At 43.1% G+C, this 27861-nt stretch overlaps 2 protein-coding genes across 2 annotated transcripts in view; one reads left to right on the forward strand and one right to left on the reverse strand.

The window, feature by feature from the left end:
- Positions 1–3368, reverse strand: part of LOC139549698 (E3 ubiquitin-protein ligase TRIP12) — a 78601-nt gene extending 75233 nt beyond the window's left edge. The window contains exons 1-2 of the mRNA XM_071360363.1: positions 3265–3368; positions 2128–2200 (exon numbers count right to left, since the gene is read on the reverse strand). The gene's annotated coding sequence lies outside the window, so the exon portion shown is untranslated. The remainder of the gene's footprint in view (positions 1–2127; positions 2201–3264) is intronic.
- LOC139549705 (ras GTPase-activating protein 2-like) overlaps positions 2534–27861 on the forward strand; it is a 46008-nt gene continuing 20680 nt past the window's right edge. Inside the window, exons 1-9 of the mRNA XM_071360396.1 lie at positions 2534–2751; positions 5992–6115; positions 10506–10609; positions 10732–10826; positions 13834–13910; positions 25133–25216; positions 25353–25425; positions 25688–25764; positions 26570–26671. Coding sequence (XP_071216497.1) covers positions 2694–2751; positions 5992–6115; positions 10506–10609; positions 10732–10826; positions 13834–13910; positions 25133–25216; positions 25353–25425; positions 25688–25764; positions 26570–26671 — 794 coding nt within the window. The 5' untranslated portion in view covers positions 2534–2693. The remainder of the gene's footprint in view (positions 2752–5991; positions 6116–10505; positions 10610–10731; positions 10827–13833; positions 13911–25132; positions 25217–25352; positions 25426–25687; positions 25765–26569; positions 26672–27861) is intronic.

Genomic DNA, 27861 nt, shown 5'->3' on the forward strand with positions numbered 1-27861 from the left:
GTCATTTTAACAACTGTCCTCCTTTAAAACAACTGGTTACAATATTATGACTTGTGTTTTTTCCCCCTCTGTGGCCCTAATATTCTATCATTTTATATATAGCCTTATAGTCTATGGGAAACTGTAAATTATCTAATGATAGCAACATCTAAAAATCATTTATCCAAAATCATTGAAATTAATGATCACAAACGTTTAAATAATAACAGTGGGTCTAGTTATATGTGATAACAATGTATAGTGAGCAGTGAAATAACTATTGGTTTCCATTTGTGGTGACTGCTGACTGACATTAGGGATGAGATTAAATAGATCCTGGAATTTAGCCTGGTCTGGAGCAGGCTAGCTCCACAGAATAAATCTCCATGGTAATTTATACCATAACATATCCTCCTGCCCCTTATCCATCTTTAGTGCAACCGGATTACGGATCAATTGAGCCAGGATCACCAAGATATCCTGGCTTAATCCCTTATCCTAGTTTTGTGCAACAGGCCCCAGGTCTGCGGATCGTACTTTGTTTACATCAAGACAACACGTTGCACATTTTTTTACTTGATAAATACAGCACCAAACACCTTAGCTAGGTGTAAAATTGCACGATTAAAACCTCCCAGGCAAAACCTTTAGAATAAATTAGACTTCTTGAGTTATCTTAGATTCATTCGGACTATTTTGAGGAAGTGATACTGGCTTTGTTGCTATGGTCTCATGGGGGACAAACATCAACAACTACCACATCGGACCACACCCCAAAAAAGACTGAAATCTCATTTTTCTTAATGAGCAAGAGATTAACACATGCGGAATCGGTGCGTTCAGATGCTCTAATAGCCTCTTAAATGTACAGTAACTACATGTAATCTAAGTAATGCCCGAAGGTAATTATTAATCATAAGAGGATCATAAACAATAACTAGTAATATGTCATAATCCAAGAAAGGTTAAAATCTCACCTTTCTGGTAAAAATTCTTAAAATTGCTCAGGTGTAGTCACATTTGAGGACACAAGGGCAAGTACACAGTACAAATATGAGGAAGATATGAAATATTTTATTTGACGTATATTTCCTATTCAACAAAACTGTATGAATAAGGCTTGAAATGACATATGCTTTATAATCAAATGATAACCACTTACTATAATATATGTCACCTTCCTTATAACTGTAAAATACATATCTGTATGGTTAGAGAAAATGTGCATATCTTCTAAAGGTCAGTCTTGATCAAAACATTTGCCCCCAGCGCTGTGAACGTCAAACAGAGCTATTAATATCATATTAAATTTGTCCATCTATGACAAACAGAAATAGATTTGTTTAAAATCTATGAATTATTTTAGATTAATCGCTATAAATTGATCTTTGAATGTGCGATTGTGATGAAACCCCTCTCTCCTGCTGCGTTATGATGTAAGGATTGCAGGTGTGCACTTTGTCAGTGGATCTGATATAGGGTTCAGACAGGAGTTGATGGACAGTCGGAAGAGCGAATTAAATGGTAGGAGTGACATCCCAGCTTCAAGTGGTTTCAGATTTAACATCATACGTTACACAGGCAGACAAAAAAATACTACTGTGTCTGTGGAAACTAGGGCTATCGCTCAATACAAGCCATTTCGATATACAGTGTCCACAGATCGATTTATAAGCAAAAATGTGTGTTGGAACCAGTACCACAGAGGTCCCCTAAACAGGGGACTTTACTTCTAAGAGGGATACAAATGTCAAATATATGTCAACAATCCTTCCTCCAAAAGGACCCTTCTATGGATTACATTTTGTGAAAATCCCTCAAATCATTGTATTTTTTTTGTTCAAATTACATGAGGAATACCTCATTTCGAAATAAGGTCAGGGTTAGGATTATGGTTTTCAAATGGGCTTGCAATAAAGTGGGCACAAGGGTTTGGTTTTGAGGTCAAAATGGACTGGGGCTAGGGTTACGGGTTATAAGGACATGGGTTACAGTTTCAAAAAATGGGTGAAGATAAGGCTGGGGCTATGGTTTTCTAAAGTTAGTATAAGGTTGGGTCTCGGGTGCAGTTCCTGTGGTGTAAAGAAGATTGGCACCCGAATAGACAGGCACAATTTATGCTTGCCATGGACAGGCAGATGTGCATACCTGTATTCCCTCTGTCCCTGTGAATGTCCTGAATAGTCCTGGATAAGCAATCCACCATCCAAACTGTGACTACCTTGAAATAAGAAAGAGATGAGAGAAGTGAACATAGCCAGTTCCCTGTATTACTGAGAGAAAAAAACAATCTGACTATACAAAACTATATCAGCAGCAGGCCTGAACATTTTAAACGTTCAAATAACAAAATATCAAGAAATGCTCCTAGTGTAAGCATAGAAATTAAAATTGTCTGTGCAAGCTGTCTGTCTGAAGGTCAGGTACCAAAATATTAGCATCAGAGACAGGAGAGAAAGAGGAGCATCCTCTAATCTTTTATATATTTTTTGTAAATCCTGCACAGAGCTTCCGTTTGTTTTACCAACTGTGAGAGCCCGTGCAGTGAAGAATATTCACACAAGTCTCTCCAGCTAGTCTAATGTCAGCATACGGCCAATAGCGCTCGTAGTGACGATGCAGTAGGTTGGCCCTTCGCTTGCATTCATAAACGGATATGATAGCTAAGCGTTGAATGTACTACTGTAGCGACATATACACAGTCAAGTCGGACCATGGCGGAAGAAGACGACACGAGAATTCGGATTTTACAAAGCCTGCGGGGAAAGATATGTAAGTGCGAACAATGTCTTTATTGTATCAGCATTCTTCAATTGAGGGGGGCTAACAAAGTGAACGACGTGGGGAAAAAAGGGGCGCGGTACAATCAACACAGGCACTTCATGAAGATATGAGACAATGTTGTGAATGAATGTTGCCCGGGCCGCTATCAAACGTGTTTTATATTTGCAGAAAACGCTGTCGCAATGTAGCTATTTATTTTAATCAGTTCCTCATCCGACGTCACCTTTAATAGAACTAGGCCAGCTCCCTGACAAAAGCATAGGCAAAGACGGGCTAGCTAGTACAGTCAGTGGCTAGCTCTCCAAATACACGCATCAAAACACATGAACTGGTTAGCTACGTAGCTAAGCTAGCTGTCTATATTACTAGCAAACGTAAAGTGCTTTCAGTGAAATTGTGCCACTCCCTTTACAGATAATTTGTTGCTATGTTTTGTATCTTACCTAGATAGCTATCGAATCAGAATGTGTAATTCATAGCTAGCTAGTTAACGTTAGTTACCTTGCGTCTCTGTTCACATTTTGCGAAACGCTCGTGGCAGGAAGTTGTCTCCGTGTGTTGGTTAGCTGCTGAAATTAATTGTGTTGAAATAGTTAACTAGTTTCGAAATTACACTATTCCAGATTAGTCATCACTTGATAAATAATTTTTGAATTTTAAACCATACTATTCTCCAGCAGGGTTAGCTAATTGCTGGTTTGTGTTGGTTTCATATTTATAAGAAAAAAACATTAATTTACCCAGAATGTTTTTTTAATTACTTCGAGTGGAACTTTTACACTTTCAGGATATATTTGGTCACAAATATCCTTGTCCATCATTCTTTTAACAGGAAAATAACATTAATTTCAATGGAATTAATAAAAGTTCCTTAGTAATTTCTTTGAGTTCTGTGCAAAAAGTCATAATCATAAAGACAGACGGATTACTGAAATGGCTTCTTTCACATGAATGTCGGATGCATGCATTTTTGTTGCAATTAAGAGACTTCTTGAGGTCCTAAACACAATTCCAAATGGTCATCCATCATTATCCTCTGTAAAGGATGTCATTTCATGACTTGCGTCTGTGATTAACAGTTAGCCTATAGGCAGATATTTAAGTAACTTTGTCAAAGACCATTTGAAAAGAATTTGCTTGAGTTCCTAAACACGCACCTGGCTTTTATATGCAGGCAGTTTGTTAGTTTTGAATGAGCACAGTACCGCAACAGGATCTTTTGATGGAATGTTACTGGCACACAAACAATACTGTCAGCTTTGTGAGGGTAGCTGTGAGAGAGAACAAGACCATTCACACTGTCCATCTACTTCAAAATGAGAACTGCACACTAAGCATTGCATACATAAACCTGTCTTGATTTCAGGAAGTCTAGTAAAGTATGAATTTTGCAAACATATCTGAGGTTATCTCAATGGTCTGGTAGATGTGACTCCTCATTTGATCAGTGTTTTCACTTGGACAATTTAAAAAGGACTAATCGTACTACCTGTATCATGAGAAGCCCTTGGTTATAGACTACTGTACCACTACTCCCCCTCCCCCTCTCTCTGGCTCTGATGCTCACTTCTGCAGATGCTATCATGCATGTACAAACAAGCACACATGTTGACATGCACACCAGCACAAAGTCATCATAGGTGTGCATATAAGCAAAATAAATGAACGCATTATGCACTCGCGTGGGCACACACAACGGCTGCAAAACAAATGAAAGTTTCACTACCATGCATTGATGAGCACCCAGGAAGCAAGATTTTTTAAAAACATAACAAATTGAGGAACTACCCTTGGTAAGAAACTGTTTGCCATTTTACGAAACCTTTCTTCTTCCTCTTGGGGTTTCTGTTTGTCTTAAACGAAAAAGTGTCAATGGAAGTTGTAGTCTATTCAGTACAAACAGAGAAGTTTGTAGTAGCGTGGCGTTTGCTCTTTGACCTCTTGCCTCCATTTCCACGGCGACCAGTGTTTTTTTTTGTGAGGATGGCGTTGAGGAGGTTAGCGAGGGCTTGAACTCCCCTGCATGTCGGGCTCACCGGGGCTTAGTGGTAGCTCAGAGCTCTGCTGTAGGTTTTCACAGCCCTTTTCTGGGATTAGACATATTAATAGCCTGTTAAAGAGCCTGATCCCTGACTCTGGCTTTTCCCCATTTAAAGTTTGCTCACCCTTACATATCCCTCCCGACCTTTCGGACCAATTTAGACTGCTGTCAACCACTTCACACTGAATAATCTTGTGGTTCACAGCTTCACACATTGGACTCAGTGAAAGTTGTGAGAGACATGCTAATATTGTTTTGATTTAGTCATATAATGTGTGAAACTATTTATTACTGTATGTCATAGTCTTTTTGGAGTTGAATGAAAGTACAGTGTTTATTGTAAATTCATGCAAACATGAACCTGGTAGCGCTCTATAGAGCAGATGGAGACACAGAGCTCTATTACAGGTAGTGTGCAGTCCTTATGGTGCTGTAGTATATCCATTTTAGAGGGCATGTGCTGCTGTGCTGTTGATCCAGGTGCAAATAGTTTACCTGGCTGGAGATTTCCGAGGTGTTTCACATTTGTGAATCAGCACTCCACTGTCAGAGCCAGGAGCATGCTGGGAGGAAGTTGATGTGCTGTGTCTTTGACCACATCTTACGTGATGCTCAACTCTCAATTTAGGCCACATCCGCCCTGTGCGCCCCGCACCTTGCCACTAACCAGGCTTATTGTCACTGACACAATCATTTTATGTAACTCAGGACTCCCTGAGTGGACTATCCTCAGTATCCTAGCTGAATGCATAAATTAAATTACTAGGCCTCTACATGCCACATCATGAAGTTGTCGAAATCAAAAAACAAATCTTCAAAGAAGGCCTAACTGAACACACTTCAGTTGAAACATTAGGGTGTTTTTTATTATTTAAATCAGGGCTGTTCAATGTCAGTCCTGGAGAGACATAAAAAACACTTCTGGTTTTCATCCTCTCCTAATAATGGACTATTTCAGACCTGGGACACCAGGTGAGTGCCATGAACTACCAGGTAGAAAAACAGAAACCAGAAGTTTTTAGGCCTTCCAGGACCGGAATTGAACAGCGCTGATTTTAAATGTTCACATTTAGTATTATCAACCATAGTAACAGCAGGTCTATAGAAATAGACATAATTGCCAAGGTGTCATAAGTCTCCACGTTAGCCCCACCTGCCTCTCTGACCCTCTCCTCCATATCCTGCAGGTGAAGGCAAGAACCTGGGTCCGTGTTCGGGGCCCAACCGACAGCGGGACCTCTGCACCTTCTGCACCATCAGCCTGGACCAGGAGGAGGTGTTCCGGACCAAGGTGTTTGACAAGAGTCTCAGGTAACAACCGTATAGTAGTATTATATAGCCGATGCCATTTAGCAGATTCTTTTATCCAAAGCGACACAGCCGTGTGCATACATTTTACGTATGGGTCGCCCAGGGATCAAACCCACAACCCTGGCGTAGCTATGGCAATGCTCTACCAACTGAGCCACAATCTCCCTCCATCATCATCCTCAGACTGAAGGTAGTAACTATCTGGCCATGTTATAAAGGGTCAGAACTCTGAAGTATGACTTTCTCTCATAAAATCTGATTTTTAACCCTTAACCTTAGGACCTACGCCTAAATAAAGAATAAACTATTCATGTACTTGCTTATTAGTACCAATAATCTAGCCAATTTGATTATTTGTAGCATGGCCATCTAGTGATCTCTTTAAAGGGCACATGTAGGCTACCTTCATACAGTGCATTCGTTAAGTATTCAAAACCTATGAATTTTTACAAATTTTGTTATGTTACAGCCTTATTCTAAAATGTGCATAAGTATTCAGACCCTTTACTCAGTACTTTGTTGAAGAACCTTTGGCAGCGTTTACAGCCTCAAGTCTTGCATTGCTATTTTCAAGTCTCTTCAGAGATGTTCGATCGGGTTCAAGTCCGGGCTCTGGCTAGGACACTCAAGGACATTCAGAGACTTGTCCCGAAACCACTCCTGTGTTGTCTTGGCTGTGTGCTTAGGGACGTTGTCCTGTTGGAAGGTGAACCTTCGCCCCAGTCTGAGGTCCTGAGCGCTCTGGAGCAGGTTTCCATCAAGGATCTCTCTGTACTTTGCTCCATTCATCTTTCCTTTGATCCTGACTAGTCTCCCAGTCCCTGCCGCTGAAAAACATCCCCACAGTATGATGGCTAGGTTTCCTACAGACGTGACGCTTGGCGTTCAGGCCAAAGAGTTAAATCTTGGTTTCATCAGACCAGAGAATCTTGTTTGTCATGGTCTGAGAGTCCTTTAGGGGCTTTTTGGCAGACTCCAAGTGGGCTGTCATGTGCCTTTTACTGAGGAGTGGCTTCCGCTTGGCCACTGCCATAAAGGCTTGATTGGTGGAGTGCTGCAGAGATGGTTGTCGTTCTGGAAGGTTCTCCCATCTCCACAGAGGAACTCTGGAGCTCTGTCAGAGTGACCATCGGGTTTTTGGTCTACTCCCTGACCAAGGCCCTTCTCCCTCGATTGCTCTGTTTGGACAGGCAGCCACCTCAAGGAAGAGTCTTGGTGGTCCCAAACTTCTTCCATTTAAGAATGATGGAGGTCACTTTGTTCTTGGACCTTCAATGCTGCAGAAATGTTTTGGTACTCTTTCCCAGATCTGTGCCTCGACACAATCCTTTCTCGGAGCTCTACGGACAATTCCTTCGACCTCATGGCTTGGTTTTTGCTCTGACATGCACTGTCAACTGGTATCTTATATAGACTGGTGTGTGCCTTTCCAAATCATGTCCAATCAATTGAATTTACTACAGATGGACTCCAATCAAGTTGTAGAAACATCTCAATGATGATAAATTAAAACAGGATACACCGAGCTCAATTTCGAGTCTCATAGCAAAGGGTCTGAATACTTATGTAAATAAGGTATTTCTGTTTTTTACATGTTAATACATTTGCAAAGATTAAAAAAAAAAAAAAAAAAACGGTTTTTGTTTTGTCATTATGGGGTATTGTGTGTAGATTGATGAGGAAAACAATTAATTTAATCAATTTTAGAATAAGGCTGTAATGTAACAAAATGTGGAAAAAGTCAAAGGGTCTGAATACTTTCCGAGCACTGTTCAAAAGTACCTCACAGCACACCCTGCAAGAACAGGGCAGTGAAGATGTTGCTCTTGTCATGTTAGCCTATGTTGCATTACTGTCATGGTTGCTGGCATGAGGTGATATCATTTGATGTGTAACATCCTCTTCCTGCAGGGCCCAGATCTTTTTGCATTGATCATTTTGTGTCAGATGTCATCAGGCAGGGCAATAACAGTATCCTTTCCTTACCATCTCTCCTCATGTTGAAATGTTCTTCACGATCGATGTGGTGTCATGTAACACCATTGGAAACTTTAAACATATAGGCTAAAGTGTTTTGTAACCTGAAGATGACCAGGACTGCCTCCCCAACTAGAGACACAGCTTGAGTCCAGGAAGAACAGAAGGACACTGAGCCGAGTTGGCTGTGTGTGTCTGTGGGCGTAGTGTCAGTTGGGCAACGCCAGGCGAGGACAATATTAGCTAGGCTAAGTCGTCTACGAAAAGAGCAGCCATATTTGATTTGAAATGAACTATGCTGCTTACAAGCTCCCCATTCAGAGAGATGTGTGGGGGAGATGGACTTGGGTAGAACCTAATGTTTCTGGTTCCAGTCTTGCTCATCTCACTGTAAACACGGTGATCGTCTTCTCTAGGTATTTCACAACGGACAGCGTTTTTTCCCCCTCTACCGTTGCAAACCCGCCGTTCAAAGGGCTCCTTTTACAGTGTCTAAGGAAGTGTATCCTCCCACGCTCTCTCTATCTCTCTCTCTCTCTCGATGCATGGCCTTTCATATGGCTTTAAGACTTGTAGAATCTCTCTTTCTCTCTCTCTCTCTCTGCAGAATCCCAAGGATGTTTCCTCCTGCCACTGTCATGTTGCACAAAGTTGTCATGTGAAAACAATTGTAGTGGAGTGGCTATACTGGTACCACATTACTCTATATTTATGGGGAGGTTAAAGGAAAACCACTCCAAAACTATATAAAACTTTTCAAAATACAGAAAGAGGCACTGTACGACGATACTATGCCACTTTCTGCATTTTGGAAGTTCTATATGTTGATTGCTGAAAAGCAAAACATTTGGAACTGTATCAAAAGTGGACTAATGAAGCAAATACCAAAATATTTTGAGTGTAATTTTTCTTTAAGGATAGGATGTGTTCTGTTGAATCTAGGGTTTATTCATTATGCCGATTCTGTTGCGAAACGTTTCTTAAATGTAAGCGAAATGGCGAGGGACCTACCTACCTACCAATAGAAACTCGTTTTCTTTGAAAAACTCAACTGTTTGGACTAATGCCTACACCCGTGTTCTGTCTGAGAGGGAGGGAACGGGAGATCGAAAGAGGAGGTACTGTGTATGTGTGTGGAGGCTACAAGTGCGTAATTCCATGTGATTATGTGCACAAACTGGAGGATGCGTGGGTGTCTGCAGCCTGGAAGTGTTGCCAAACCCTCACTGAGGAAATGACAGGCAAAACATTTCACCAACCATGCAATACTGCATAGAGGGTAGCCTTACTTGAACACTGCTTTTATGAACAGATCATAATGTTATTAGCACTGTTTGACTTTATTAAGATAATGGAACAAATGTCTGTCAGTTGTCCTGTTTTCATACTAGTCTGTCATACACCTGCTAGCCATGCTTAAACCTGCTTAGCTTCTACTGTTTTGAGAAGGCTGCATAATGATGTAGCTAACAGCCATTCTGGCTTCTCTTTACATAAAATAGGCCTCATACCAAGGTAACAATGTAGCATAATAACTATGTAACAGGCTAGTAACTATGCAGTTATGGTACATTACCATAATTGTATTTTCTTGGAGAATATAAGTGGAAAGGATGTAACTGTCTGTTAGGCTCAGAAGGGCTCTTGCTCAATTGTCTTAAAACATCTGTCCTCGCCTCCTTCACTGTACGTATCTGAAAGAACTGACCAGGTGAAGCCAGCCTAGTGATGCACTTCCACCATATTGTTTTCACCTAGCAACTCTTTTCCCATCTGTGAAATTGATGGGGAGGAGAGAATAGATTTAAGCAGTTGAGATTGGGCTCAGGACTGATAGCGAGACACTTAACCCAATCTAAAAAAAAAAAAATCTAATTGGACAAGGTTAGGTTGCAACAGCTCCGTTTCAAAAAAAAATCTCCTGTCGGCCCATGCCTTGTACTGACCACAAATGACCCCGGTCAGAGCTGGATGGTACAGCTGCTTGGCACCCTCTCCCTCTCGGCCTGCTCTTCCAAGCCACTTGTATGCTGGTCAGGCAGTCCTAGGAGGCCTGGTCATCACAGCGCTAGGCTATATTTAGCACCTGTGGTTTAATGATTGCTGATGGAGGGCGGTCTATGCATAAGTCCTTGGTTTGTGTTGTCATCGGTGTGTTGTCTTCTGTCCCTTCAAATAGTAGCCTGGTCCCAGATCTGTTTGTCTTGCCAGCTCCCTGTCACGAGTTGTTTGGCAAGACTGCAAAAACAGCTCTAGGATCAGGCTAATCAGTCATAAACCTTTCCCAATCAAAAGCCAACAAAGTTTTCAGTAAATGTTCCCTTTCCACAGAGGTCAGCCTGTTCTCTGAACGTAGCCTAAAGATGGCGTTTTGCGCTTCACTAAAACGACTTCCTGTATGGTTGTTTTTCAGCCCTTTCTACGGTGAGGACTTCTACTTTGAGATCCCACGACCATTTCAGTGTTTGTCCTTCTACGTATTCGCCAAGGGGGTTTTTCAAAGGGACCTGCCTGTCGGTGAGTAGGAACTGACACACTCTATATATATATATATATTAGACACACACACAGCTACCCTATGCTTTCAGCTGGATGATTTCCAAGTATGTTGACTTCTCTCTGTCCATGTGTGTTTTCAGGGAAAGTGTCCATCCGGAAGGAGGAACTGTGTAAATTCAGTGGGAAGGAGCACTGGTTTGGCCTGCAGCCCGTGGACCCTAACTCTGAAGTCCAGGTGGGTGTCAGTCAGACAGTGTTCAGACATCTTTATGTGTACCCAGTTGGTCTGGGGAGAAAAGTTCACCTTCTAGTCATTGTGCTAGTTCTTGTATGCGGTCATTCAGCCACCGTAAGGCTGTCCAATGCTATTGATTGTAGTTAGTCACCAGTCAGACATTTGGCTTGGTCCAACTGTCTCTGCAGCAGACACCACCTCCTCACATCCTGTTGTTGTATTCTCTCTATGCTGAGAGGCTTGGTAACTGGGCCGAGAGGCTTGGTAACCGGGCTGATTCACTGAGGCTCTAGCTCAATTGATTTTAAAAATCAGTTCTCACATCATCTCCTTCCCTTCATCTGCACTGATTAGAAAATACTTGACTGGTGATAGCAATATGGTGGAAGCTCATTGGTTGGCTTTCACCTAGTCAGTTCTTTCAGATCAGTGATGAGGAGAGGATGCACTTTTTAGAAAATTGAGAAAATGTTTTTCTGATGTCAGGACTTCTGGCTCAAAGTGAGAGGGGGGGATACGGAAAGACTGAAAAAAAAAATAGGACTTTGCTCTCCAAGATGTATCCATTTGCTGGTCTGCTTACTTCCGCTCTCCGAGGTGTATCCATTTGCTGGTCTTCTTACTTCCGTTCTCCGAGGTGTATCCATTTGCTGGTCTTCTTACTTCCGTTCTCCGAGGTGTATCCATTTGCTGGTCTTACACTCAAATTGAGTTGATATGAGGCTCTCTTTAAGCGTCTGCCCTGGCTGAAAAGCTACGGTCAGATGCCTCTCGGTTACATAATGGTGTCATTAACCTGGTGGTGAGTGTTTTTTGTTCTTGGGTGACGAGAAGATTTTAGGACACTGAAATCTGTCGGAGAACGGGCTGAAATAACCCTGTGTCCTACTGCCACAGCATCCTGAACTGACCTAAGCCAGCAGACATGTTACCCAATCACTGTAGGCTGTGTAGGACAGTTCCATGTAACCCTATTTCACTCCAGTTGTAGCATTTCATGTCTAGCGGGTGCCCTAGTCTGGGCTATTCTGAGGAGTGGTTTTCTACAGTAAATCACTCTGGAGATGACCAGGACTGCCTCCCCAACTAGAGACACAGCTTGAGTCCAGGAAGAACAGAAGGACACTGAGCCGAGTTGGCTGTGTGTGTCTGTGGGCGTAGTGTCAGTTGGGCAACGCCAGGCGAGGACAATATTAGCTAGGCTAAGTCGTCTACGAAAAGAGCAGCCATATTTGATTTGAAATGAACTATGCTGCTTACAAGCTCCCCATTCAGAGAGATGTGTGGGGGAGATGGACTTGGGTAGAACCTAATGTTTCTGGTTCCAGTCTCGCTCTTCTCACTGTAAACACGGTGATCGTCTTTTCTAGGTATTTCACAACGCACAGCATTTTAATTTTTTTATTTACTGTTGCAAACCCGCTGTTCAAAGGGCTCCTTTTACAGTGTCTAAGGAAGTGTATCCTCCCACACTCTCTCTCCCCTGTCTCTCATTCTTTCGCTCTCTCATTCGCTCTCTACCCCTTTCTTTACTTTTCTCTTTACCTCTCTCTCTACTTCTCTCTCTCTAACTGGTCTTTTTCTCTCTCTCTGCAGAATCCCAAGGTTGTTACCTCCTGCCGCTGTCACGTTGTACAAAGTTGTCATATGTGAAAACAATTGTAGCGGAGTGGCCCTAGTCTAGGCTATCATGAGGAGTGTTTGCTACGGTGACTCACTCTGAAGTAGGTGTTCTAAGTCTTGTTACATCAGTGATGGACTGCAGTGTGTGTGCGCTTGTGTTCTCTCTCTCTCTTTCTCTGAGAAAGGGGTTGAAATTGATGCAGCAATGCAGTTGGCAATCGGTGAGAAGAGCAGGAGTGGGTTAGAGGTGGTATCTCCTGTGCGGTTGTTGGTACAGATTGGAGTATGTTGAAGTTGCCCTTTTAGAAGTCGCCCGTTTATGGGTTTCCCGGCCTAATGCTTAAGTTTAGGGCTTGGAGAGGGTAATCTGTTCCTAGATCTGAGCCAAGTGGCTACTTGTACGTGGACCTGATAGTACAGTACAATACAGGCCAAGACATGTTTTGAAGGTGCGTGGCAGTGATTTCGGTTGCTTTCATTAGGGCATGTGTCAAAAAACCCTTTGTCCAGGTAGTTCTTAGTCCAGGTAGTTCTTCCCTGTTACAGTTTCTTCGTTTGGTGTCTGATAAACATGACCCTGGTGACATTAGCTCAGTGCAGCAGGCATGCCAGGGTAATTCTCACCATGTTGGCCAAGGCTTATCTTCCATTAGCGACCACGTAAGCGACAACAATCACTATCTGAGCTCAACTCGTAATGTACTGCGGAGGGGAGAGTGAGTGCTCGCTGGTATTTTTTTGTTTGTTTTTGTTCTCTCTGCCTCTCTCTGACACTTCCGAAGGCGAGGCAGCAGCCTTCACCACATCCGACCTGATAAAGACTTTGAGCGTTGGTTCACATGACAGCAAGCTGTGGCTTATCACACACCCTGATGCACACACAACCACTACTAACCTGAAGCCACCATAGAGAAAGACTGGGGAGGTTAGGAGTCAGCCAAAGACCTTACTCATATCCACCACTTTAGAATGAACGTTTAACTCATTCATAGAGTAGGCTGCACTATGAATGTAACCTAACCTCTAAAAGTCAATTATAAACATATGTTCAGAGAGGACACCTTTGAACCAGGCCTCTCTTTTGTAGTGCCCCTTGTTACAGCAGCCATGGCTTATTTAGAATCTTCTGAATAGATTCATATAATAGATTAATTTTACTCATTTGGTAACTTTGACTTGCAAAATACTGTGCTCTACCTGTACCTCTCCCTCTGAGAGTGAATGAAGGAATGAGATACACCTACTCAACTTTTTTTCCCTTTTCTTTTTTATACAGTATTCATTTGCATAGGATCTGGCATTTATCACCAATGTTGATAAGAGAAACACTGACGAAATCCTGTTGACATTCAGTATGCTCTGATATCGTGACGTCTCCTCCTAGGGAAAGGTCCACCTGGAGATGCGTCTGAATGAACTGATCATAGAGAACGGCTCCATGTGCCAGCAGCTACTGGTCCGGTGAGTATACTGATCCAGGGTCAGATTGTTTTCTTCTCCCTAGTGGGTAAGGTTAGGATGGGGGGGTAATATAATCTGATTAGGGGCACCTACTACCTCAAGAAGTATTGGAAGACTTTAACACAAGTACATTAACATATGTGGACTTTCTCTATGGAGTCTTATTTGCTGTCAATATAGCCTTTTGTTTCTGGCTTTGTCTGGGCTAGATCACCCAACGCCATAAAGCCTCCCAGTCAGGCACCAACAGGCTCTAAGGAGCCAGAGCCCAGAGACCCAACCATGGTTTACCCTCTCTTCCGCTCCCTTACCGCAGCTGTTTTCTCCTACTCTGGAATTCACCTCTGCTGTGTTCATTTTCAACATCCTCCAGTCCACACATACACACACAGCTCTCACAAACAACCTGTGTCTCCTCTGTTGGAGTTTGATGGTGCATCCTACTGTAGTGCTGTCCCTGAGCACTACCTTTGGCATTGCGTGTATGTTTGTGCATTTCCAAGAGATCGTCATCTCGTGTGTGTGTGTGTGTGTGTGTGTGTATGTGTGTGTGTTAGTCAGTGGATGATGTTGTTGCTCGTCGGCACTCATTCAAACCGCGGCGAGCAGGTTAATGAGGAGGACGTGATGGCATCTCGACAGGAAACTGCTCTAGCACTGCTCCCACCTCTGTGGCCGCTGGTGTCTCAAAACCACGGTGTGTCATCGATACCTCTTCACTGTTAATGGCCCTCTACCCTGCCCTGTCACTGTGGGAGGATTAGGGTGGCAAAGTTAACGCTCATTTACCAAAGTTACCAGTATCTTTGGTAATTGCCATATATTTTCTGTTAATCTATGGTGACTTGGGCAATTTATACTTAAAAACGTTTTATTTTTAAGTATTCACTGTTAATATACACTGAGTGTACAAAACATTAAGAATACCTGCTCTTGGGCCTCCCGGGTGGCGCAGTGGTCTAGAGCACTGCATCGCAGTGCTATGCTGCGCCACCAGAGTCTGGGTTCGCGCCCAGGCTCTGTCGCAGCCGGCCGCGACCGGGAGGTCCGTGGGGCGACGCACAATTGGCTTAGCGTCGTCCGGGTTAGGGAGGGTTTGGCCGGTAGGGATATCCTTGTCTCATCGCGCTCCAGCGACTCCTGTGGCGGGCCGGGCGCAGTGCGCGCTAACCGAGGGGGCGGGTGCACGGTGTTTCCTCCGACACATTGGTGCGGCTGGCTTCCGGGTTGGAGGCGCGCTGTGTTAAGAAGCAGTGCGGCTAGGTTGGGTTGTGCTTCGGAGGACGCATGACTTTCGACCTTCGTCTCTCCCGAGCCCGTACGGGAGTTGTAGCGATGAGACAAGATAGTAATTACTAGCGATTGGATACCACGAAAATTGGGGAGAAAAGGGGATAAAATTAAAAAAAAAAAAAATTAAAAAAAAGAATACCTGCTCTTTCCATGACAGACTGACCAGGTGAATCCAGGTGAAAGCTATGATCCCTTATTGATGTCACTTGTTAAATCCACTTCAATCATTGTAGATGAAGGGGAGGAGACAGGTTAAAGAAGGATTTTTAAGCCTTGAGACAATTGGGACATGGATTGTGTATGTGTGCCATTCAGAGGGTGAATGGGCAAGACTAAACATTAAAGTGCCTTTGAATCAGTGGAGGTTGAAGGGGAGGACGGCTCATAATGATCAAATAAAATTGTATTTGTCACATGCGCCGAATACAACAGGTAGACCTTATAGTGAAATACTTACTTACAAGCCCTTAACGCTTTTTTTTCTATTTCTTAAAACATTGTTGGTTAAGTAAAAAATAGAAAATAATAGTAACATTTAATTAAACAGCAGCAGTAAAATAACAATAGCAAGGCTATATACGGGGGGTACTGGTACAGAGTCAATGTGCAGGGGCTATCATGGTCCAGTCAAGGTAATTGGAGTAATATGTACATGTAGGTAGAGTTAAAGTGACTATGCATAGATAATAAACAGAGAGTAGCAGCAGCGAAAAAGAGTGGTTTGGGTAGCCAATTTGATTAGCTGTTCAGGAGTCTTATGGCTTGGGGGTAGTTGCTGTTTAGAACTTGGCACTCCGGTACCGCTTGCCGTGCGGTAGCAGAGAGAACATACAATGACTTGGGTGGCTGGAGTCTTTAAGAATTTTTAGGGCCTTCCTCTGACACCGCCTGGTATAGAGGTCCTGGATGGCAGGAAGCTTGGCCCCAGTGACGTACTGGGCCGTACGCACTACCCTCTGTAGCGCCTTACGGTCGGATGCTGAGCAGTTGCCATACCAGGCGGTGATGATGCAGCAGTAGAACTTTTTGAGGGTCTGGGGACCTATGCCAAATATTTTCAGTCACCTGAGGGGAATAGTCTTTGTCATGCCCTCTTCACGACTGTCTTCGTGTGTTTGGACCATGTTAGTTTGTTGGTGATGTGGACACCAAGGAACTTTAAGCTCTCAACCTGCTCCACTACAGCCCCGTCGATGAGAATGGGGGCGTGCTCGGTCCTCCGTCTCCTGTAGTCCACAATCATCTCCTTTATCTTGATCACGTTGAGGGAGAGGTCTCTCGGCCAGGTCTCTGACCTCCTCCCTATAGGCTGTCTCATCGTTGTCTGTGATCAGGCCTACCACTGTTGTCATTGGCAAACTTGATGGTGTTGGAGTCTTGCCTGGCCATGCAGTCATAAGTGAACAGGGAGTACAGGAGGGGACTGAGCACGCACCACTGAGGGTCCCCCGTGTTGAGAATCAGCGTGGCGGATGTATTGTTACCTACCCTTACCACCTGGGGGCGGCCCGTCAGGAAGTCCAGGATCCAGTTGCAGAGGGAGGTGTTTTGTCCCAGGGTCCTTAGCTTAGTGATGAGCATTGAGGGCACTGTGGTGTTGACCACTGAGCTGTAGTCAATGAATAGCATTCTCACATAGGTGTTCCTTTTGTCCATGTGGGAAAGGGCAGTGTGGAGTGCAATAGGGATTGCATCATCTGTGGCTCTGTGGCTCTGTTGCAAATTGGAGTTGGTCTAGTGTTTCTGTGATTATAGTGTTGATGTGAGCCATGACCAGCCTTTCAAAGCATTTCATGGCTACAGATGTGAGTGCTACGGGTCGGTAGTCATTTAGGCAGGTTACCATAATGTTCTTGGGTACAGGGACTATGGTGGTCTGCTTGAAACATGTTGGAATTACAGACTCCGTAAGGGAAAGTTTGAAAATGTCAGTGAAGCCATTTGCCAGTTGGTCAGTACACGTCCTAGTAATCCCTGTGGCCCTGCGGCCTTGTGAATGTTGACCTGTTTAAAGGTCTTACTCACATCGGCTTCGGAGAGCGTGATTACACAGTTGTCCGGAACAGCTGATGCTCTCATGCATGCTTCAGTGTTACTTGCCTCGAAGCGAGCATAGAAGTAATTTAGCTTGTGTCACTGGGAAGCTCGCGGCTGTGCTTTCCTTTTGTAGTCTGTAATAGTTTGCAAGCTTCCGAAGACCGTCTGAGCCGGTGTAGAAAGATTCAATCTTAGTCCTGTATGGGCGCTTTGCCTGTTTTATTGTTCGTCGGAGGGCATAGTGAGAATTCTTGTAAGCTTCCGGGTTAGAGTCCCGCTCCTTGAAAGTGGAAGCTCTACCCTTTAGCTCAGTGCAGATGTTGGCTATAATCCATGGCTTCTGGTGGGGTATGTACTAGAGGTCGACCGATTATGATTTTTCAACACCGATACCGATTATTGGAGGACCAAAAAAAGCCGATACCGATTAATCGGCCGATTTTTAAACACTTTTTTATTTTTGGTAATAATGACAATTACAACAATACTGAATGAACACTTATTTTAACTTAATATAATACATCAATAAAATCAATTTAGCCTCAAATAAATAATGAAAACTTGAAATCGGCTCTAATTAATCGGTCATTCCGATTAATCGGTCGACCTCTAGTATGTACGTACGATCACTGTGGGGACGACGTTGTCATCGTTGCACTTATTGATGAAGTCAGTGACCGATCTGGTGTACTCCTCAATGCCATTGGAAGAATCCCGGGAACATATTCCAGTCTGTGCTAGCAAAACAGTCCTGTAGCTTAGCATCTGCTTCATCTGACCACTTTCTTATTGACCGAATCACTGGTGCTTCCTGCTTTAGTTTTTGCTTGTAAGCAGGAATCAGGAGGATAGAATTATGGTCAGATTTGCCAAATGGAAGGCGAGATTTGTACATGTCTCTGTGTGGAGTAAATGTGGTCTAAAGTTGTTGTTTTTTTTCTCTCTTTTTTCCCCCCTCTCCTCTCCCCTCCCCCCTCTGGTTGCACATTTTAACATGCCGGTAGAAATTAGGTAAAACAGATGAGTTTCCCTGCATTCAAGTCCCCAGCCACTAGGAGTGCTGCCTCTGGATGGGTGTTTTCCTTTTTTCTTATGGCCGTGTACAGCTCATTGATTGCGGTCTTAGTGCCAGCATCAGTTTGTGGTGGTATATAGATAGCTACGAAAAATACAGATAAACTCTAGGTAGATCGTGTCGTCTACAGCTTACCATGAGATACTCTACCTCAGGCGAGCAAAACCTCAAGGCTTCCTTAGATTTCGTGCACAAGCTGTTGTTTACAAATATACATAGACTGCGACCCCTTGTCTTACCAGAGGCTGCTGTTCTATCCTGACGAAAAAGCTTAAAACCCGCCAGCTGTATGTTATTCATGTCGTCATTCAGCCACGACTCGGTGAAACATAAGATATTACAGTTTTTAGTGTCCCGTTGGTAGGATATACGTGATCGTAGTTCGTCTATTTTATTATCGATTGATTGTGCGTTGGCTAATAGGACCGATGGTAGAGGTAGATTACCCTCTCGGCGACGGATCCTTACAAGGCACCCGGACCTTCATCCTCGATACCTCTTTCTCCTGTGAATGACTTGGATGAGGACCTTGTCGTGCATCTGAAGTAAGTCCTTCCCGTCTGACTCGTTGAAGAAATAGTGTTCCTCCAGCACGGGGTGAATAATCGCTCTCCTGATATCTAGAAGCTCTTTTCGGTCATAAGACACAGTGGCAGAAACATTATCTACAAAATAAGTTACAAATAACGCAAAGAAACATGCACAATTGGTTACAGGATCGTAAAATGGCAGCCATTTCCTTCGGCGCCATTCTAATTTTTCCCAGCAGCATTGGTACGGTGAGAATGGAATGGCATCAAACACATGGAAATCATTGTGTTTGATGTATTTGATACCATTCCACATATTCCACTCCAGCCATTACCACGAGCCTGTCCTTCTCAATTAAGATGAGACAACAACCTCCTATGCTTTGAACGGGGTATTTGGTGCCAGGGCGCACGGGTTTGTGTCAAGAACTGCAACGCTGCTGGGTTTTTCAAGCTCAACAGTTTCCTGTGTGTATCAAGAATGGTCCACCACCCAAAGGACATCCAGCCAACTTCACACAACTGTGGGAAGCATCCCTGTGGAATGCTTTTCAGCACCTTGTAGAGTCCATTCACTGAAGAATTGAGGGGGGAGGTGCACGCAACTCAATATTAGGAAGGTGTTCTTAACGTTTTTACACTCTGTGTGTGTCCATGAGTTTCTAGTGGATAGACCAAATGGTTCAAGAGAATATTGCCTAATTACTGAAAAGCATCTAATCAACTGGCATTATTTTCAATGGACTCTGCAACTCTTCCAGCTTTTTTCACAACTGCCACCAGTTTGATGGCAAAACATTTACTAAACAAATACATATTGACATAGGGAAATAAGTGTATAAAAAATATATTTAACACCAATGCTATTAAAGTTTATGGTTTATTTAGGATGAATGTTTTACAGGTTTGTCATTCAATTTTTGTTGTTTATTATTTAATTGTTTTACATGTGATAAGGCCACACAGGGCCAGAGATAATTAGACATGTCATTTATAAACCCCCCCCAAACTTGAAAGTTAACACAATTCTGGTACTTTACTGGTAAACTTAGAAAGTTTACAGTAATATACCCTCCCTTTGCAACCCTAAGGAGGACACACAAAGGCACACACACTTGCATCACTTTGTGCACTGTTGTTGTCTGTGTCACTGCTACATGCACTGACTGGGCTATGGCGATGTCATTCTTACAGCATCATAGATGGCTGTTCATTAGTCCCATGGCTGAGTGAGTGGTTAGGGAATATCGTCATGACACCCTATGCCCTAGACAAACCATGCCTACACTTCCTGCCTTTCTGCCTGTCTCTTCTCTGACAGTTGGCTAATTTGTTATTCATTTGTTCATTCATTCACACTTTTGGTTGCGTCCTGTGCTACTAATTTGCATTGCATCCTGTCTGGTGTTTACCTAGCCCTTATTCTGGAAATATGACCTGCCCAGTCAGGATGTGCTGCTACCCTCAATCGAGATTTGTTTTGTCAGTTGGATACTTGTTGTAAAAGTGTACTAGCCTTACTGTAAAAAAACAAACAATAGGGATAACTTGACAACTAAACATCTCCAGCACCACCAGAACATCAACATACACTATATACAGTGCATTCAGACCCCTTGACCTTTTCCACATTTTGCTACGTTACAGCCTTATTCTAAAATGAATTAATTTACCCCCTCATCAATCTACACAGGTCCAGGACCAGGTCTCTCTTGGAAAAGAGATGTTATCTCAATGAGAAAAAAACTGTATCAATAAAGGTAAAAAAATATTTTAAAAACACACAATACCCCATAATGGTAAAGCAGAAACACGTTTTTAGACATTTTTATAAAAAATGAATTGATCACGTTTACATAAGTATTCAGACCTTTTACTCTGGACTTTGTTGAAGCACCTTTGGCAGTTATAACAGCCTCGAGTCTTCTTGGGTATGACGCTACAAGCTTGGCACGCCTGTATTTGGGGAGTTTCTCCCATTCTTCTCTGCAGATCCTCTCAAGCTCTGTCAGGTTGGATGGGGAGCATCGCTGCACAGCTATTTTTCAAGTCTCTTCAGAGATGTTCGATTGGGTTCAAGTCCAGGCTCTGGCTGGGCCACTCAAGGACATTCAGCGACTTGTCCAGAAGCCACTCCTGCGTTGTCTTGGCTGTGTGCTTAAGGACGTTGTCCTGTTGGAAGGTGAACCTTCACCCCAGTCTGAGGTCCTGAGCGCTCTGGAGCAGGTTTTCATCAAGGATCTCTCTCTACTTTGGTCCGTTCATCGTATCCTCGATCCTGACTAGTCTCCCTGCCGCTGAAAAACATCCCCACAGTATGATGCTGCCACCACCATGCTTCACCCTAGGGATGGTGCCAGGTTTCCACCGGACGTGACAATTGCATTCAGGCCAAAGAGTTCTTGGTTTCATCAGATCAGGTAACCTTGTTTCTCATGGTCTGAGAGTCTTGAGGTGCCTTTTGGCAAACTCCAAGTGGGCTGTCATGTCTATTTTTACTGTGGCGTGGCTACTTTACCATAAAGGCCTGATTGATGGAGTGCTGCAGAGATGGTTGTCCTTCTGGAAGATTCTCCCATCTCCACAGAGGAACTCTAGAGCTCTGTCAGAGTGACCATCGGTTTCTTGGTCACCTCTCTGAACAAGGCCCTTCTCCCCCGATTGCTCAGTTTGGCCGGTCGGCCAGCTCTAGGAAGAGTCTTGGTGATTCCAAACTTATTCCATTTAAGAATGGAAGCCACTGTGTTTTGGGGGACCTTCAATACTGCAGACATTTTATTGTACCCTTCCCCAGATCTTTGCCTTGACCCAATCCTGTCTCGGAGCTCTACGGACAATTACTTCGAACTCATGGCTTGGTTTTTGCTCTGCACTGTCAACTGGGATCTTATATAGACCGGTGTGTGCCTTTCCAAATCATGTCCAGTCAATTGAATTTACCACAGGTGGACTCCAATCAAGTTGTAGAAACATCTCAATGATGATCAATGGCAACAGGATGCGCCTAAGCTCAATTACGAGCAGTGGTGGAAAAAGTACCTCATTTTCATACTTGAGTAAAAGTAAACATACCCTTAAAAAACAAAAAAAAATGACTCGGGTGAAAGTCATCCAGTAAAATACTACTTGAGTAAAAGTCTAAAAGTATTTGGTATTAAATATACTTAAGTATCAAAGTAAAAGTATCAATCATTTAAAATATCTTATATTAAGCAAACCAGACAACACTTTTTTGAGAGCCAGGGGCACAGTTCAACACTCAGACAAATTTCACAAACAAAGCATTTGTGTTTAGTGAGTCTGCCAGATCAGAGTCCGTAGGGAAGACCAGGGTTGTTCTCTTGATAAGTGTGTGAATTAGACAATTTCTGTCCTTGCAAGTATTCAAAATGTCAGGAGTACTTTTGGGTGTGAGGGTAAAAAGTACATTTATTGTCTTTAGGAATGTAGTAAAGTCAAAGTAGTCAAAAATAAATGGTAAAGTACAGACCCAAAACAACTATTTAAGTAGTACTTAGTATTTTTACTTAGGTACTTTACATCACTGATTTCTAGTTTCAAAGCAAAGGGTCTGAATATTTACACTACCATTCAAAGGTTTGGGGTCATTTAGAAATGTCCTTATTTTTGAAAGAAAATCACTTTTTTTGTCCATTTAAAATAACATCAAATTGATCAGAAATACAGTGTAGATGTTGTAAATGACTATTGTAGCTGGAAATGGCTGATTTTTTAATGGAATATCTACATAGGTGTACAGAGGCCCATTTATCAGCAACCATCATTCCTGTGTTCCAATGGCATGTTGTGTTAGCTAATCCAAGTTTATCATTTTAAAAGGCTAATTGATCATTAGAAAACCCTTTTGCAATTATGTTAGCACAGCTGAAAACTGTTGTTCTGATTTTAAAGAAGCAATACAACTTTAGACTAGTTGAGTATCTGGAGCATCAGCATTTGTGGGATCGATTAGAGGGTCAAAATGACCAGAAACAATGCACTTTCATCTTAAACTCGTCAGTCTATTCTTGTTCTGAGAAACGAAGGCTGTTCCATGTGAGAAGTTGCCAAGAAACTGAAGATCTTGTACTACGCTGTGTACTACTTCTACTTCACAGAACAGCGCAAACTGTCTCTAACCAGAATAGAAAAAAAGAGTTGGAGGCACCGGTGCACAACTGAGCAAGAGAACTCTAGCAGCGCAGAAATTTGACGAACTGACTTGACAAGGTGGCATCCTATGATGGTGCCACGTTGAAAGTCACTGAGCTCTTCAGTACAGGCCACTCCACTGCCAATGTATGGAGATTGCATGGCTGTGTGCTAGATTTTATACACCTGTCAGCAACGCTTGTTGCTGAAATAGCCAAATCCACTAATTTGAAGGCGAGAGGACAAGTACATTAGAGTGTCTAGTTTGAGAAACAGATGCCTCACAAGTCCCCAACTGGCAGCTTCATACTCGCAAAACACCAGTCTCAACGTCAACAGTGAAGAGGTGACTCTGGGATGCTGGCCTTCATGGCAGAGTTGCAAAGAAGAAGCCATATTTCAGACTGGTCAATAAAAAGAAAAGATTTAAGATGGGCAAAGGAACACAGAGGGACTTACTGTTGCGGTTACTATTTAATGAAGCTGCCAGTTGAGGACTTGTGAGACGTCTGTTTCTCAAACTAGACACTCTAATGTACTTGTCCTCTCGCCTTCAAATTAGTGGATTTGGCTATTTCAGCAACACCCATTGCTGACAGGTGTATAAAATCTAGCACACAGCCATGCAATCTCCATACATTGGCAGTGGAGTGGCCTGTACTGAAGAGCTCAGTGACTTTCAACGTGGCACCATCATAGGATGCCACCTTGTCAACAAGTCAGTTCGTCAAATTTCTGCCCTGCTAGAGCTGCCAGGGTCAACTGTAAGTGCTATTATTGTGAAGTGGAAATGTCTAGGAGCAACAGCGGCTCAGCTGCAAAGTGGTAGGCGACACAAGCTCACAGAACAGGACCCCTGAGTGCTGAAGCGTGTAAAAATCTGTCCTCGGTTGCAACACTCACTACCGAGTTCCAAACTGCCTCTGGAAGCAACGTCAGCACAAGAACTGGTCGTCGGGAGCTTCATGAAATGGGTTTCCATGGCCGAGCAGCCGCACACAAGCCTAATGTGCAATGCCAAGCATTTGCTGAAGTGGTGTAAAGCTCGCTGCCATTGAACTCGAGAGCAGTTTTAACACGTTCTCTGGAGTGATGAGTCACGCTTCACCATCTGGCAGTCCGACGGACCAATCTGGGTTTGGCGAATGCAAGGAGAACGCTACCTGCCCGAATGCATAGTGCCAACTGTAAAGTTTGGTGGAGGAAGAATAATGGTCTGGGGCTGTCTTTCATGATCCGGGCTAGGCCCCTTAGTTCCAGTAAAGGGAAATCTTAACGCTACAGCATACAATGACATTCTAGATGATTCTGTGCTTCCAACTTTGTGGCAACAGTTTGGGGAAGGCCCTTTCCTGTTTCAGCATGACAATGCCCCCATGCACAAAGCGAGGTCCATACAGAAATGATTTGTCGAGATCGGTGTGGAAGAACTTGACTGTCCTGCACAGAGCCCTGACCTCAACCCCATCAAACACGTTTTTGATTAATTGGAACGGCGACTGCGAGCCAGGCCTAATCGCCCAAAATCAGTGCCCGACTTCACTAATGCTCTTGTGGGGCTGAATGGAAGTCCCTGCAGCAATGTTCTAACATCTAGTGGAAAGCCTTCCCAGAAGAGTGGAGACTGTTATGGCACCAAAGGGTGGACCAACTCCATATTAATGCCCATGATTTTGGAATGAGCAGGTGCCCACATACTTTTGGTTATGTAGTGTAAGTGAAAATGGCAAGTTTCTATGTTTTGTAGTTAAAAAGATTGAGGAAGATAAGTGTTTCCAATGACATCCTCAACCAATTTTATTAGATCATTAGTAGGTAATGACTACTCATAATTGGTTAAAATCACACGAGGCCCTGGAAATGTATTTTCCTCTATCTTTTTTTACTACAAAACATAGAAACGTGCCATTTTCACATGTTGGTTATGGGGTGGTGATGAATAGGAAGTATTTTTTTTTTTGACATTTCCCTTTTTAATGAATATACAAAAATGTCATGTGCATGTTTTACAGTTTTTGTAGCATGCATATTTCATCTATGTGGCACATTGTGAGTGGTAGGTCAGATAGTCAGAACACCGGAAATTGATATGAGAAACACTAATGTCAATCTCCCGTTGCTTTTGTCTCCCCCAGGATAATAGAATGCCAGGGCTTGCCTCTGATCAGTGGACAGAACTGTGACCCGTATGCCACTGTCTCGCTCGTTGGGCCTGCCAGGTAAGACTCGACTACCGTCCTCTGCAGTGGAAAATAATTACGGGCTCACTTCAATTTTAGGCATTATTTTTTATTCTTTCATATAGACCCCCATGAGAATGGTTTGAGTATATTTCTGACTCTTCTGTCTCGTTAGGTTTGACCAGAAGAAAACAAAGGTGAAAAAGAAGACCAGTGACCCTCAGTTTGAGGAAACTTTTTACTTTGAGGTAAACGTAATTTACATCTGGCAGCTCATGTCATCTCAGTTTTCTTCCAAATTGAAGATAACTGACTAAAACAGGACGGGACTACCAGGACTTGTCCAATAAGAAATGCTCACATTAGTTTTCCATTGCAAAAACATTTCAACCATTTTCCGTTGCATGCCTTAATGAACGCAACTTAGGTGTCTGGCTGATTTTTGACAGTTCATGAGTTGTTATTTGCTGGAGAAGACTGATGTAAATTCAGTCTTGTTGATGTCCCCAGGTCACAAGGCCCAACAGTTACACCAAAAAGTCTCATTTTCAAGTAGAGGAGGAAGACATTGAAAAGCTGGAGATCAAGTGAGTGTGCCGTCTCTTCTTGTTTCCTCTTCTTTTCGTTCATCTCTTGTTTTCTCTCTTCTCTTTCTTCCTTTCTCCAATTTTCTCTTCTTTTTCCCTCATCTTTCCGCTATGTTCGCTCTTCTCTTTTTTTCCCCGTTCTCTTCTTTCTTTTACTTCTCTTTTTTCCTCCATTTTCCTTCTGATCTTTGACAGAACATCTGTGGGTTGATTTTTTTCCCCACACTGACAAACAGACCACCATACCTCCATCTCTCTGGAGCGACTTCTCATCTGTAGTTGGGAGAGGGTTTTCAGTGTGTTTTAAATTAAACCAGATTTGATTGTAATTGTGTTTGTCACAACAGGTGTAGTGTGTAATGCAAAGATGGTGGTTAAGGATCTGTGGGGGTTGTGTCTCTGTTTGCATCACTTACAGCGGACTGACACAGCTCACTGGGTTTACAGTGGGGTAAGACTAGGCTGGGCAGAGAGGTAAACACGCATGCATGACTTTCAGGTTTGGATTTGAGGTGATTTTAATTGCATGTGTATTTTTCAAGTGTACTGCAATTTGTATACTTCACACAGGTAAAGACCAACACTTCAGTGTATTTTGTGTTTGTGTTAAGATATATATGTGGTTGTGTTTTCCGTGAGTGTGTCAGTCAGCCAATGGTGAAGTGGTGTGATTGGAAAGGGAAGGGGCATTGGTCCCTAATTTGTAGATTTTTTTTTTTAAGGTGTATTTGCAAATATCGCATTCAATTAGTATGTGTGATTTGAATCTCTCTCTCTCTCTCTCTATCTCTGTGCTCCTCTGCAGAGTTGACTTGTGGAACAATGGGAATTTGGCGCAGGATGTTTTCCTTGGGGAGACGCGGGTATCTGTCAAGATTCTGCGAAATGACCACATTCACAGGGCCTGGTAAGAACGGTGACATCGCAGGTTCACCTCGCACATTTGTCTTCCTGATGCTTCCGCGCCAGGTTTCTCACACTAACTTGGGAGATTTCACATACTGACACACCAATATGCAAAGGTGCACGTAGCATTCGCGTGCCCATAGGAGCCCACAGCTCTCACTTCTAACTACACACTCAAACGCACTGATTGCATCCTAAATTGCACCCTATTCGTTATGTACCGCACTACTTTGTACCAGAGCCACATAGTCTGCTAGAAAATTTGGGTGACTTTTACACACTTTTCTCACATGGACACGTTGTGCACTCACTGCACGCAGCCACACGCCTGTTGCTGCTGCTGATCCCAACCTGAAGAATGTAATCTGACTGCAGCGCTAGCTAGCTATCAGACATGAATGGACTGATTAGCAGATGACAAGGACAGATACGGGGACGTGACACAGAGGCTCCTACGTACTCCACTGCTACTCGCCTCGTTTTATCAGCCACCAGAATCCGACGCTCCTACGTCACATCCCTCACAGTGCTGAGTTTCTTTCCGCGTAGATCCATGGATGCTAGATCAGATCTGCACATTGTGGGGCGGCTGTTAAAGAGCTGGGACAATACTCAGAAATAATCTGGGTAGGAGTGCTGCTGATCTAGGATCAGCCCCCCCCCGTCCATATAGTCTTATTCATTATTAAACTGAACAAAAATATAAATGCAACCATTTCAAAGATTTGACTTAGTTACAGGGCCTTGGAGGGCATAGGCCCACCCACTGGGGAGCCAGGCCCAGCCAATCAGAACGAGTTTTTCTCCACTAAAGCGTTTTATTACAGACAGAAATACTCCTCAGCACTGATTGGCTGTAAAATTCTCCTATTGATTTCTCCTGCCGGAGCGGCATCTATTGTCAAGACTGCGAAAACTGTTCTGACTTTTATCTAGTGGAAATCTATCTGTCATTTGCTGGTTGCTAAAATTCGATACTGTTAGCTCAATTTCAGTTTATCAAGCACTGAATAGTGTAGGGAATCATTGTACCATCTAAATTGTAACAGATCAAATATAGTTTTTACAGCTGTTTGAAGCTGGTAGACCAAAACCGAAAGTTTTCGGTTTAAAGTTGCTTTCGGTTTTGGTCCACCAGCTTTAAACAGTGGTTTCAAACAGCTGTTTTCAAAATGATAAACAATTCTGTGT

The sequence above is a fragment of the Salvelinus alpinus genome, chromosome 22, assembly GCF_045679555.1.
Source record: "Salvelinus alpinus chromosome 22, SLU_Salpinus.1, whole genome shotgun sequence".
Lineage (NCBI taxonomy): Eukaryota > Metazoa > Chordata > Actinopteri > Salmoniformes > Salmonidae > Salvelinus > Salvelinus alpinus.